Here is a 12,866-nt window from a genome sequence, read left to right on the forward strand (position 1 = left end):
CCAAAGTGGTTTACAAACACCTTTTCCTTCCTCTCCCCACAACAGACACTTTGTAAGGTAAGTGGGCCTGAGAGAGCTCTGTCAGAACTGTTCTACAATGACAGCTTTAATAGAACTGTGACTGGTCCAAGGTCACTCAGCTGGCTGCATGTGGATGAGCGGGGAATCAAACCCAGTTCTCCAGTTCTGAGTCTGCCACTCTTAACCATTACACCACGCTGGCTCTCATGCTCACTCTGACTGCTCTGAGCCTCTTCTTCCAGCATGGTGTCAAACCAGGATAGGGGACCTCCAGGTTTGAGCCTCTGTTCTGCCACAGAAGCTTGCTAGGTAATCCCAGGCAATTCAGACACAGACACAGGTCAGGTGGGGAACGGAGACAAGATGCGAAACAAGCTGAAATGCCTGTCAAAATGTTACCATGCTTAGCTTTGGCTGGATTGTGCCACAGGGCCACCAAAACAAGTGCTCTAGCCCAGGAGTAATCAACCTGTGGTCCTCCAGATGTCCATGGACTACAATTCCCATGAGCCCCTGCCAGCAAATGCTGGCAGGGGCTCATGGGAATTGTAGTCCATGGACATCTGGAGGACCACAGGTTGTCTACCCCTGCTCTAGCCCAAACTCCAGTTCCATCATTTCCGCTTTACAACAGGGGGTTCGCCAGCTTCAAACATAGAAGCCCAAACAGTCGCCCTGTTTTGCAAAAAGACTCTTCTCTCACCTCCCCCCCCCCCCCCGTCTTCTTTTTAAGCAACCAGGCACTGTCCTTTTTCAAAGCCTGACCAAACCCTTTCGGAAGGGTAGAAACACAGCCGCCAGGCTGGAAAGCAACCCTCTGAGTCATATGCAGGGCTAGCAAATGTAATCTTGTTACAAAGCACCTTTGCCCAGAACCATGCACCCAGGCCCTGCACTGGAGGGGAGACAGGTGACAGATTGGTAGCCTGACTCCGAGGGGGACTGCCCTCCAGGAAGCCAGGGACTGCCACTGAATATGCGTGTGTGTGTGTGTGTGTGTGTGCAGGCACACTGCCTCCTCCACACTCCTTCTTTTGTCTTCTGCCTTCTTTTCTCCCCTCCTGAAGCCCAAGAAGGGGCTAGAACAAGAGCAGAGCAACTGCCTGACATCCGCGTCACAGATGTTGTAGGGAGGGTGTGTGTGTGTGTGGGGGGGGGGATGAGCCTTCTCTTCCGCAGTTCACTTCAAAAAGCACAGGGAGGTTTGGTCTTTCCTCTGCCAGGAGAGAGCCAGTGAGCGAGCGAGCGAGCGAGCAGGGCTGAGCTCAGCAAGCAGGCGCTGCGTGCCTCTCAACTTTCCCAGGGAGGAAGAGCAGAAGAAACTTCGCGGTCTGTTCGCAGCCTGTGATGCTCTTCTGAGCGGGAGCACCTGGATGGGGGAGCCGAAGGGCCAAGGACCGGAGAGAGAGGGAGAGAGAGCTCGGCGAGGGAGACAGATGCTCTGGGCTGCCGCGATGGATAGGAGGGAGTGGTGCTGCAATTTAGCGGTTCGCTAGCAGCCAGAGCGGTTTCCCAGCACTGCTGAAGGAACAGATGCTCCTGCTGGCAGACTCCCAGTATGGAAGCAGTGCTGGAAGCAGAGCCCCGGCTTCTCTCTCCCTGACCTTCCGACAGCACTCCTGAGTCAGGCAACCTATGGGGGCTTCTGATTCGTGGACCCTCCACGGCACCCTGCAAAGCTGAAGCCGTGGGCTGCGCATCCTGTCTGGACCTCTCCGGCCGCTACCGTTCCTCAATGACCGTGGCCGCCATGGGTAGCCATGAGGGCTACACGGTCCAAGCCACGGCTGCCATTGCCGCTGTCATCACCTTCCTCATCCTCTTCACCATCTTCGGCAACATCCTGGTGATCATCGCCGTGCTGACCAGCAGGTCTCTGAGAGCCCCGCAGAACCTCTTCCTGGTCTCTCTGGCGGCGGCTGACATATTGGTGGCCACCCTCATCATCCCCTTCTCCCTTGCCAACGAGCTGATGGGCTACTGGTACTTTGGCAGGACCTGGTGCAAGGCCTACCTGGCCCTGGATGTCCTCTTCTGCACCGCCTCCATCGTCCATCTCTGCGCCATAAGCCTGGACCGCTACTGGTCCGTCAGCCGGGCCATCGAGTACAATTCCAAGCGGACTCCGAGGAGGATCAAGTGCACCATCCTGGTGGTGTGGCTGATTGCCGCCGTCATCTCTCTACCTCCGCTGGTTGTCAACGAGAACCCCAAAAACGCAAAAGAAGAAGAAAGAAAGTGTGAGCTGAATGAGGAGCCCTGGTATATCATCTCCTCCAGCACCTGCTCCTTTTTTGCTCCCTGTGTCATTATGATCTTGGTTTACCTCAGGATCTACTTCATAGCCAAGCGTCGGAGCAGGCAGGGGTCCCGGGCAAAGAAGCCTAAGGTAAAAGCGGACGAAGGGCTTCCTCAGATTGGCACTGGCCCCTCCAGTGAGACGTCTCCCAAACAGAACCAGACCGAAAGGGAACTCAATGGGCATCCGTTACCTCCCCAGGAAGGGGACCAAGCAGACCCCCATAGTCTCTCTACAAGACGGATTTCTCTTGTGAGCCAGGAGGAAAAGCCCCCCCAGTCAGCAACGGCCCCCAGCCCCTCTGAGACCCCGGCAGAGAAGAAACCGTCTTCAGGATCCAGTCTGCTGGAGTGCTCTCCTCATAACAGCATGAAACAGAGCAACGGTACCTCACAAATCTCGCCGAAGGGTATGGACACGTTGGCGACGGCCAGGGGGGAGGTTGTGCTGGTGAGGAGAGCCCTCAGCACCAACCCTTGGAAGAAGAAGACCCACCTGAACCGAGAGAAGAGGTTTACTTTTGTTCTCGCTGTGGTGATTGGGGTCTTTGTCATTTGTTGGTTCCCTTTCTTCTTCCTCTACAGCCTCAGGGCCATCTGCCCTGTGAAGCACTGCCAGATCCCGGACAGCACCTTCACTTTTTTCTTCTGGATAGGCTACTGCAATAGCTCCTTGAACCCTGTCATATACACCATCTTCAACCAGGACTTTCGCAAGGCGTTCCGGAAGATTCTCTGCAGGCAGTGGACTCAGACTGCCTGGTGAAACGCCGAGGCAGGAAAAGGGACCGAGGACAGTCAGAAGTGCTTGGAGGAACTTATCGTGCGCTTTAAACAAACTGTCTGTTTATTTTTGTTGGATTTTGTGTTTTCAGAAAGGGGAGTGAGGTGAGTGCTTTCGGAAAGTTCATTGTGGTTCGGTTTTAATCTATAATTTTTCTTTTCCTGTCAGAAAACACCCCCCCCCCCAAAAAAAAGGTCCTGCGCCAGTGCCCAAAATTATCTGGGCTATTTGATAAATCAAACTGACTTTCCCTCCAAACCTTTTGGCCTATTGAGAATGTGTGTTCTAGGGGGCCACCTTTGCCAGTAGCCTTGTTCCTGTGCCCTTAGTTGCAGCAAGGTGTACAGATATCAGCAGAGGGAAATATTCAGCTGCTGATTCTTGAATACCAAGTTGCTGTTTAAAGATACACGAGCTTGGAAGACTATTCTTTCTGGAGCACTGGCATTCTTCACGCGAGCTGCCAATCAACCAAGTCACCCCCCCAAATCTGCCTGAGCTTAGGCCTAAAGCCGAGCCATTATGGAATGCCTCAACATCTAGCAATGGGAAGCACACCAAGGGTCTATTTTGTTCACTGCTTGGGAACCTGAGACTTAAAGTTCTTGCAGTAGGTTTTGGGCTAGCCTTGCCAGCTGGCTGGAGGTGTGGGGGGGGGGAGCCCGGTCTGGTTTTATGCCTCTTAAAAGCAGCCTGCTCAGCTGAAATCAGAAGGTGATGCTTCCCAGGGTCTATCGCCATCCCCAGCCAACTGTATGCACATGAAATGCTTGCTGGACTCACAGGGGCTGGCACAAATACTTGGCCACTCCATTCCCTTCCAGACGGGTGGGGTTTTCCAAAGGGAGCAGTGACCTGACTTAGGTGTTAAACTTTTGCTGTTGTGCACATTTTGTCCAATTATTAGCATCTCTCTCTCTCTCTCTCTCTCTCTCTCTTTCTCTCTCTCTCTGATGTTTTGATGTGCTATGATTTTGACTTAAAAACAAACAAACCACTAGTCCTACTCCTGTGCCTTTAAGTGGACCAGGAGCAACTTGTCCCACCACTTTGTTTCCATTCTAGGACTAGGATAAGCTTTAGCTGCTCAATGTGGCCGAGACAGGCTGCTGTTAAAAGTAAGGAACAGACCTGGCCAGAAAAGAGAGCGCCTTTCTGATAGCAATTCTTGATTTCTACTGTGGTCCCTTTCTTTGCTCCTGGAGCTTTGGCACCCTAAGTTGGCATCAGAATCTAGTAAAAAGCCCAAGTGTCTTGCTGAAATTTACGCAGAAATCTCCATCACAAAAGATAAGAGCTGGGTGCTCATGTGGCATTTGGCCATTCAAGATTGCCAGTTGACCAGGAGAAAGCCAGCACGATGTAGAGAAGGAAGAAAGTTAACATTTTTACGGCACCGTGATCTCCTGCCGAGTACTGCATGTTAAAGCTGCTGTTCAGTTCAAGGACTGGTAGAAAAGAAGAGCCACGTGGCTTCGAGGGTTTCTTTTGCATGGAGTGGCCTGGGTATGGGGGACAGACCAGGAGAAAGAGAAAAAGGAATTTGTGAATTGTGTGCATGTGGGGGCTGGGTTGCCAACTGGCCCAGATCGATAATGCCCTTCCCCTTTAACAGAATCTTAGCGGGATGTAATTTACTACACAGCTTCAACTGCCCATTTCTACAGAATAAGCTTCTCTTCAGGGGGCAAAACACTTTTCTCCCCACTGTTGGCAACATTACTAGGAGGGCCATGAATCGGTTTCCCATTTCAGTTTTCAGTTCAGACTAACTGGGCTTCATGCTTTCTCAAGGGTGTTTAGATTTTTAAGGAAAACTGCGTGTATGAACTCGGATGTGCCTGCCCTCTGAATTTGAAGCCTTTCCTTTTTTGCGGGCACTTTTCCCTTAGCTGGACTCCTCTGAATTTCAACAGGTGGAGTGATTCCACAGCTGCCCAGATTCTCCGGATCTCCCTCGAGTTGGTCTTTTGGAGAGGCGTGGCATGAGGAAGCAAAGGAGCATTGCCCAAAACCCCGATATTTCCTCTAGGGTTGTCCATTTTGTTTTTACTGCCCCTGTTCTAGTGCCTAAGAGCAGGGGTAGTCAACCTGTGGTCCTCCAGATGTCCATGGACTACAATTCCCATGAGCCCCTGCCAGCAAACGCTGGCAGGGACTCATGGCAATTGTAGTCCATGGACATCTGGAGGACCACAGGTTGACTACCCCTGCCTAAGAGGACCAAATGTAAGGTTATTCTGATATGGAGGTAAAAGAGGGAGGAAAGCTGTGCATGTCTCTTTCATACTGCAGTGGTTAAAGGCAGAAGAGCAGCTCTCATTAAAAGATAGGCAGCAATCTAACTGGTATGCTCTAAATATAGGGTTACCAACTTTTCTTCCATCTGTGCTTCTATGACTTTAACAGCTGTGGCAGAAGTTCAGAAAGCAAAGGTTCTCCATCATAGCAGGCCAGAAGAAATGTTGCCTGCAGAATTTCTGCTTATTCAAGGCATGATTGTGGCAGAAATAGTAAGAAAAAAGCTGATTGTATTGGTGAGCAAGAGCCATTCTTTGGCAACCCCAGTACTTGAGATCTGTGGAAAAAATCTTTTTGGAAAATACAAAGCAAAATTGGAAACTTTGAGGAGAAGACAGATTCTTTTCCCCTCCTACTTTTTTGTTCTGTGTCTCTCTTGGGAAAATTTCTTCAAAGGCGTCTTCCTCCCATGAATATATTAATTTGCTCACTGCTTCTCTCCAAAACATGCCCTTAGAAATATGCACTCATTTGCTTTCATGATTTATCTCCACACACCCACTCCCACCCCCGAATCTCAAGACCAAGCTTGGAACTTGCAGGTCCTTCACCAACATCCTCTTTATTTCCCCCTCCAGAAATAAATGTAAAATTTAGTTCTATACATTTTGCATTTCTAATGGAAACCAGATTCACGAAATGGATGATGTTCTGAACACTAGGAAGGTGTTACTTGAATTGTATGTGGGAAGCAGCTCTGAGTAGATAAGATCTATTAAATGCGCAGGTTTTAAAACAACTCTAGTACAGAAGGGGAACTTCTCAAACTGTTGTTGTGATCCTTTGATGAGAAGAAGACCATAATGGTCCATCAGCTTCTCTGGGAAACAGTTACTCTAACATTCCTGGTTTCTTCCCCATAATACACAGCTGCTGTTACATGAATTGGGATTCTTTAGCTAAAACATTAATGAGGAAAAGATTCCCTGAGGGCACAAAGTGTGAAAATGACAATCTTGAATGATGTGTCCAGTTTCTAGCTCCAGTCTTCAGCAGGGCTGCCCTGTTGCCCAGGTAACCCCTGGGGTTGCTTCAGGTAATACTGTTCAGGAGTGCAAATGAAGCCTGAGTAGATCCTCTTGAAATATTTTGCAGAAGATACTGACTGGGGCAGAAGCCAGGTAGGCTCTGAAAGTTACCTCCAGCATCTTTTGCAGCACAATGAAGGCCTTGAGATACCCCTGTTGGATTGTAGCTGCGTGGGTAGAAATGTGGAGCTCTCTTTTGGCCAGGTACTGTGCCTTCAGCTGCTACACAGCAAACACATTTTCCATGTCAAGGATTTTTCCTAGCATCATGGCAGCACAGGGAAAACATAGCCCTTGAGCCCAGATGGGGAGTTTCCCAGAAGCCTCCCTTGGGAAACATGATGCTAGATGGGATGGACCCGTGAACTGCCCCAGCATTGTCCTTTTTCAAATCATTCAGTCAAATCTGCTAGGAATCTGTGCACAGAAAGGGAGAGGGAGGGAGAAAGAGCTGCCACTCAATCACAAGGTGTTGGTCAGGACTGCTTTTGACGGAGGGCCGGTTTAAAGGAAGGGGCGGGATTCTGGCCTGGTATTCCCCAACACCCCATCCCCATGCTCTCGCTGCCAGCCAGCCGGAATCACCTTTTCCTCTAGCTGGTGGTTTGAGAGTCGGGCAGCAGCAAGCCTTTAATGGTCCCAGATCTGGTCACTAAGTCCTTATCAAAGAAGATTTGAAATGTCAGGGCTAGCCTTGATCTTGAGCGGAATTGCGACTGGGCTGGTCTCTGAAAGGGCAGCCATCGGAGCTGGCAGGAACAGTGGGTTTGTTTGATTTCCTTTCTTTTCTCTTTCCCCTACCTGCTCAACCTGTGCTTTATAAAAGATCGTATCACTGTAAACAGCAGGGAAGTAATTTCCGCTCTGGATCTCTATCGTGCTCGTGGCAAACTCGGAAACTCTATAGCACCTGCCACAAAGGGATGATGGACCGCTGACTCTGGAGCCGATGGTGGCATCATGCTATTCCAGATGCATACAATGTGATGTGTTTTATAAAGCGACATTTCCTTGTCTAATGCTGAATGTATGTGTACAAGGTGTTTTACTTTGTCAAAGGGCTAGATGATACAAACAAGGCTGTTCAGACTACCTGCCGAGATTGTCAAAATCCTACACCGGAGAAGCCTCAATTTGAGAATAAGCAGCCTAGTCTTATTGGGTGCAAACATGTCTCTAATGCACCAGATTTCCTGTTAATGGAACAAGGGGTTGTTGTGAGCTTTCCAACCAGTCCTGTAGCCATGCCTTTCCCGTCAATAACAAGCGTAGCTGTTGGTGGGTGGGCATGGAGGGTAAAGTTATCAACCTGCTAACCGTTGCCTTTTGAGCAGCTGTAAGAGGCACAGTGACTAGGGTGGATTGAAAGGCTAGCAAGACTACATGGTAAGCTGTGGCCCTGGATGGCTGAGCCCAGGGAGGCAGCAACTAAGAATCAGAATGAGAAGAAGTAGTGAAATCCTCTGGGCCCATTCCACACACATGGGATAATGCATTTTCAATGTGCTTTGGCAGCTGTATTTTCCTGTGCGGAACAGGAAAAGCTAAAGTGCATTGAAGTTGCATTATCTATTTTGTGCAGCCTAGGCCCTGGTTTAGGTCACAAAAAGAGTGTTAGACAGAGGATTCCAGATCACAAAGTGAAACTTCTATGAGTGCAGGTGCTCTGCCAAATGTTGGGGAGGGCTGTTGACTTTATGCGCCACTGTAAACTCTCCAGAAATGAACATCAGGATGGTGGCTTAGAAGGACCCTCCTTGGTCTGATCCATGAGGGCTCTTTTTACATTCTAAGCCCCTTGGCCAAAGCCAGGCCCTGAGGGGTCCTTGATCCCCCATTACCTAATGAAGAAGTTAAGGCGGAGGGAGAGGTATGGCACCACAACTTGCCAACAAACTGATCTGGCCTTGGCGCCCCATTCTCATTGCTAAAACTGGCCCTGGAGCCCACAAATTGTCAGTCGGGGTCCAAGGCTTTTCTGCTGGGGAGCTTGCAAAACAGTTCTGTGGACTCATGTGTTTTACTATGTACATAGCCTTCAAGCTGATTTGTAATTGGGGGTTCTTTTGATGCCTCCACACTACAGGTTGGATAGACGTTGGGACAGGAAAGAGGTTTGCCGGTTTCTACCACAGAGATCACTCTTGACATTGTGTACATGGCAAGGCGGGTTGCCACCACTGCAAGGAACCGGTGTTACAGTAAAGAACTCTGTTGCTGCCCCGCTGTGGGGAGAGAAGGACAAAGCCCCCAAGCCCTCATCTGCTGTTTGACCAGAGGTTGTATTTTTTTAATTGGACATACTCTCTAGGCAGACCTAGAATGGGCCAAAACCTGAAATTCTGCTTGTTTCAGCAGACTTGGAAAAGGTGAGCAAGGAGGCCAAGGAAGAATAAACAAGAGCCGTGTACTGGCCACAGCTTCTCCTGCTTTGTTAAGAGGCAAACATACAGTCTCCGGGTTGTACTCTAGCAACCCTGGTGGGGACCAAACTACACCCCTCTGTGCAGTGCTCACAGTTTGATCTGAACGGCCTGCTCTAGGAAATGTTAGGCTGTCATTTAACAGAGAAGGCAGATTTCCAGGCTGCTTCTGAAATGGCCGGGTTGCTGGAAATGGGAGCCAACCCGAATCACTGGGGCAGCCTCTGTGCACGGCTGAAGGGGGCGTGCCCTCCATGAATGTGATCTCCTGCTCTCCTGTAAGCCCCCTTGTATATAACGAATGTGGTTTACTTAAAAAAAAAATTCTAACAAGCTATTTTAACAAATAAAAGATATTTTTAATAAATGTGTGGGACCCTATTTTGGGAAGATGACGATGCTTGACTGGGACTGGGCAAGAAATTCTGTTGCCAGAGGGTCATGTTTGGGATTTCTTTGCAACAATTAAAAAAATATGTGCTCTGAAACCGAATAGCTTTTAGCATTTCCAGAGCGAGGGAAGGAATTGAATTTGGCCTGTTGCTATTTAACAACACCAAGCACTTAAGAGAGGACTTGAGAGGGTCAAAAATGCTTTGCATGCAACGTAGTCCTTGCAACAGCTCTTGACGGTAAGCTATTTGGTGGAAGGCAGAGAGGACCGTGGCTCTCACAGAAATGCCAAAGCACATCTAGTTGAAGGCCCTGTGGGGTCACCATTATTTGGCAGGGACTTCATGGCACTTTACATAAACACATAATCATGCCCGACTTTTATTTTATAGAAAAGACTGATTTTGATAAGACTTAAAACCAACACGACAGGATATGCAGAACAAATAACACAATTACACTCCCCTGAAAACAGCTTTTACTTCGGAACCAAAGGAAGACGTTTCTGCTCAACTCCTTCCCAGGTGTACACAAGAGAGCAAAACGGCTGGTTCGCATGACAGCTGCTATGCGACAGGCAGAAATTCGACAGGAATAGCCTGCCCTCCTACAAAGGTGACCAGGAAAGTTTTATTAATTCACCTTTTGTTGGTCTTGAAGCCGTCACCAAAATATGTGTCCTGCCAAACACCCAAAGTGACTTACCTCCCCCTCCTCTCTATTTTATCCCCAGTGAGGCTGTTTAAGCTGAGAATGTGTGAAAGGCCCAAGGCCACCCATGGCAGAGCAGGGATTTGAATTTGGGTTTCCCAGTTCCTAGTCCAACACTTTAACTACTATACCACACTGGCAATTAGGGTGGTTGTCTGTCTGTCATTCTTCTTCTGGCCTTTTAACAGCAGAAATTAAGCAGGGGCTGCTTTTCCTGGCAGGGAGAGATATGGTACCACCTGGTCCATTACTGTGGGTTGTTCTGCTGCTAAAAACACAGGAGCAGAAACAAACTTTGCTGTCATCACCCTGGCTGTAAACACCACAGCATCCTTCTAGTTGGTGAAGTGTAACATTTATTTGTGAGTTGTAAAGGGCAGACTCCTTATTTAGCAGTTCTGTTCTCTTTTATTCTGTTTAATAGAGCCATCCATGTAATCCCTGAGTTTCTCCTGCAGTGCCTGGCAGGGAAGGCAGCTGGCCACTGTCCCACTGGCAGTAGGGATGCCAGCCTCCAGGTGGGATATGGGGATCCCCCAAAATTGCAGTTAATCTCCAGACTAAGATCAATTTTTCACTGGATAGTGGGCTCTATGGCATTATATTGCACTGAGGTCCCTGTCCTCTCCAGACTCCATCCCCAAATCTCTAGAAGTTTTCCAATCTGGATCTGGCAACCCTACCCCCTCATCCCCCACTGGGTGCCAGGGAAGACCTGGTAACCCTACCTGGTAGGTTCAGGAATCAGCTCTCTGTCAGCATTCACACATTCTAACCATAAAACTTGGGCTGCATCCACAGTCTTCACGCCAAGAATATCAGTGTCCCGCTGCCTGTCAGTTTAACGTAAGCATAAGTGTTGCCTGCCCCAAGGATCTTAGCTGTGATGCTGTCAGCAGAGAAGAACTTCCACATGGGGCTTTGTCTCCTGAGCTCCTCATTTAAACTGGGCCACTACAGGCACCCAGAAGTGACTAGGTGTTCATTATTGGTATGCCCACCCAATGCCATCTTTCCCCCATCACCCCGGGCAATGGATCTCCAGTTCACCAAGGGCATATGCATAGCAGCTACGTTTTGGTGGAGGTGCTGGGCACAGACAAAGTCACTCTCCTGCCTCACCAGCATCAGGTTTAAATCAGGACTTTCAGTGTGAGTTTAGACAGAGGAGAGACAGGGGCCATGACTGCTGGGCACGAATGCAGTCACAGTCACAAATGCAATCAAGGACGCTCAGCCAAAGGTTCTGAAAAAAATGGAGAATGTGGGCAGGGAGGGGGTGCCCCAAGGTTTCCTGGGAAAGGTGGCTTGGATTTTAAGGACGACAAAGACACTTGTAGGTGTTCTGAGGGGGAATTTCAGGCGTAAGTGTTAGCAACAGAGAGTGGGGCTATGTTGTGATTTAGAATGGACAGCTAACACCCTACTAGAAGAAGAACTGTTCTTTTATACCCCACTTTTCAGTGCCTGAAGGAGTCTCAAAGCAGTTTACAATTGCCTTCCCTTTCTCTCCTCTCAATTGACACTGTGAGGTAGGTGGGATTGAGAAAGCTCTGACAGAGCTGCTCTGTGAAAACAGCTCTAACAGGACTGTGAGTAGGCCAAGGTCACCCAGCCGGCTACATGTGGGGGAGCGGGGAATCAAACCCAGCTTGCCAAATTAGAAGCCATCACTCTTAACCACTACACCACGCTGGCTCTGCACGTACCCTGTAGTCTTTACAGGGGCATCAACCGGTATGCAGAAAACTGTCCTGGCCCTTTCACAGAGACTTAATGTGTAGAAACAGGTAGCTGAAGCTTTTCAGGGCCTGGAGGTAAATGACACTATCTGGTGAATTACATTTCATTGAGCCACTATTAAACGGATAGGACTTTCCCCCCCTAACCCTAACCTTTTGTGGGGAAGCCCTGGCAGTAGAGAAGAGAAACCATATATTTGTAGCATAGCTACCAGACATGTAATTTTATCTCTCTCCTTGGCAGGGCCCCTGTGCTTTTAAGACAGCTGACCACCACTGGCAGACCAAGCTGATACAGAGATCTCAGTGACAGACAGAAATTCAACTGATGGACAACAAGACATCAGCTGGATTTCTGCCCCTGGCAAAGGAGCTCCTGTAGGGAGGCAGGAATAATATTGTCAAGGTCAAACAAGACTGAGGTCGCTGGTTGCCCTTAACCCCACTCCCTCCCTGACACTGGGCTGGCCATTTCTTGGGACCTTGTTGTTTGGTTAAAGATAAGTGCCTACATGGCCACTGGCTGATAAACAGCTCTAAGATGCAGCCTGGGAAGAGAGCCCTGCACAGAGCTGAGAAGGATGTTGGAGAGAAAACAAAACAAACCCAAAAACCCCAGATTGTTTTAAAAGAACAAAATGTTTCCATGGTCAAGATTAGTTATTTATAGAATTAACTGCTAGGAGCATCACAGCCAAGGAGCCTCCCTCCTTTTTGTACAGTCTCAACAGAAACGGGATCCTGCTTTTTTCCAAGAGGAGATCCATAGGCAGATTAGCCTTATAATCAATTCTGTTTCTCAGCTGTGATGGGAAATGGGTCCTGAGACGCGGAGAACTTGGATTCCAGAGAACCCCCCTCTTTCTGCCATGTTTCTAGTTCTCAAGGTTCACATAGACTTAGGCCATATCATGCAAGCAAAGCCTGGGAAACAACAATGACCAGTAAAAATATTTTGAACTATTTTATGTTTAAAATTACTGAGCATCCCCCCCCCCAAAAAAAAATCTCTGTTCATCTAAACACCCTGAACTGAATCCCAGTGCCTGTTGCCTGCTCCCAAAAGGGGACTGGTAAACATTTGGGGAAGTCAAGTTCTAGAAACGGAGAACCCCTCTTCTAGGGCCAGGAGAACAGATGCTAGTGTTCACAGGATGGGTCCTAC

At 48.8% G+C, this 12,866-nt stretch overlaps 1 protein-coding gene across 1 annotated transcript; it reads left to right on the plus strand.

Moving 5' to 3' along the window:
* Positions 1-1,171: 1,171 nt before the first annotated feature.
* On the plus strand, positions 1,172-9,203 carry ADRA2B (adrenoceptor alpha 2B). Its single transcript, XM_077305836.1, has 2 exons — positions 1,172-3,207; positions 8,519-9,203. The coding sequence occupies exon 1, from the start codon at positions 1,757-1,759 to the stop codon at positions 3,083-3,085; it is 1,329 nt and encodes a 442-aa protein (XP_077161951.1). The 5' UTR covers positions 1,172-1,756; the 3' UTR covers positions 3,086-3,207; positions 8,519-9,203.
* The last annotated feature ends 3,663 nt before the right edge of the window (positions 9,204-12,866 follow it).

Source organism: Paroedura picta, chromosome 12 (assembly GCF_049243985.1).
Source record: "Paroedura picta isolate Pp20150507F chromosome 12, Ppicta_v3.0, whole genome shotgun sequence".
Lineage (NCBI taxonomy): Eukaryota > Metazoa > Chordata > Lepidosauria > Squamata > Gekkonidae > Paroedura > Paroedura picta.